General features: G+C 50.2%; 1 protein-coding gene across 1 annotated transcript; it reads left to right on the top strand.

Moving 5' to 3' along the window:
- Positions 1 to 315: 315 nt before the first annotated feature.
- PPTG_19871 (hypothetical protein) lies at positions 316 to 961 on the top strand (the record flags this gene model as incomplete). The annotated part of the gene is made up of 3 exons (XM_008918443.1): positions 316 to 486; positions 555 to 878; positions 941 to 961. 3 exons carry the CDS (start codon positions 316 to 318, stop codon positions 959 to 961), a joined length of 516 nt encoding a protein of 171 aa, XP_008916691.1.
- Between the last annotated feature and the right edge of the window lie 10 nt (positions 962 to 971).

Genomic DNA, 971 nt, shown 5'->3' with positions numbered 1-971 from the left:
TACTTGCATGTTACAATGCAATTGAACTTGCATGTTGAAGATGAACTTCGCCGATGCACCGTTCTCAAGTCCATTGATCTGTGGCCAGCCATAAGAACGGTTATTGCCCTGAATCGAAACGATAGAATGGAGTTGGACATTTTATTCACATCGTGTTACGCATGCTAACAGTAAGTATAATACTACGCAATAGCTACAGGCAAGAGAAACCTTCATTTTCCAAAAAGTCTCCGAACGCCAAGAACAATTCCGGTAAGATCACGGTTACCTCAATGTTCACCACAAACCAATTTTTTTACTTCTAGTATTGCTTAGATGCCGGGTTCAGACGATAGAGCGACTACTGTCAACAAGTTCGGCCAGCCAGTCGGGTTTGCGCTGTCGGATTGGAGCCCTCCTCCGTTCCCACCGCAGAAGACGTTGATGGGACGTTACTGTCATCTTGAACCATTGATCGCCGATTGCCACGCCCAAGAGCTATGGGCTGTGCAGTCTGACGATCTCAGTGGTGCTCGTTGGACATACTTACCCGGTGGACCGTTTAATTTTTTAAGCGAGTTGAGAAGTGGTGTCTGGATGGTGAACATGCTCGTGACCCGCAATTCTATGCTATCATGGTGGACGGGCATGCCGTAGGTGTGACCGCGTACTTGCGCATCGTGCCAAATCACGGAGCCATTGAGATCGGCCATGTCTACTACTCATCACTGTTGGCCAAGACTCGTGCTGCCACAGAAGCGATGTATCTGCTTGCGGACAACGCTTTTAAGCTCGGCTACCGACGCTACGAGTGGAAGTGCGATAGCCTCAACCAGCCGTCACGCAACGCTGCCGCACGACTTGGCTTTACGTACGAAGGCACATTCCGCCAACTCGTCGTGTACAAGGGGCGCAACCGCGACACCTCCTGGTTCTCCATCATTGACGTCGACTGGAATAGGGGGCTAAAGAAGGCCTTTGAGAAATGGCTG

Source organism: Phytophthora parasitica (assembly GCF_000247585.1).
Source record: "Phytophthora parasitica INRA-310 unplaced genomic scaffold supercont2.205, whole genome shotgun sequence".
Classification (NCBI taxonomy): domain Eukaryota; phylum Oomycota; class Peronosporomycetes; order Peronosporales; family Peronosporaceae; genus Phytophthora; species Phytophthora nicotianae.
This window is presented reverse-complemented; position numbering and strand designations above follow the sequence as displayed.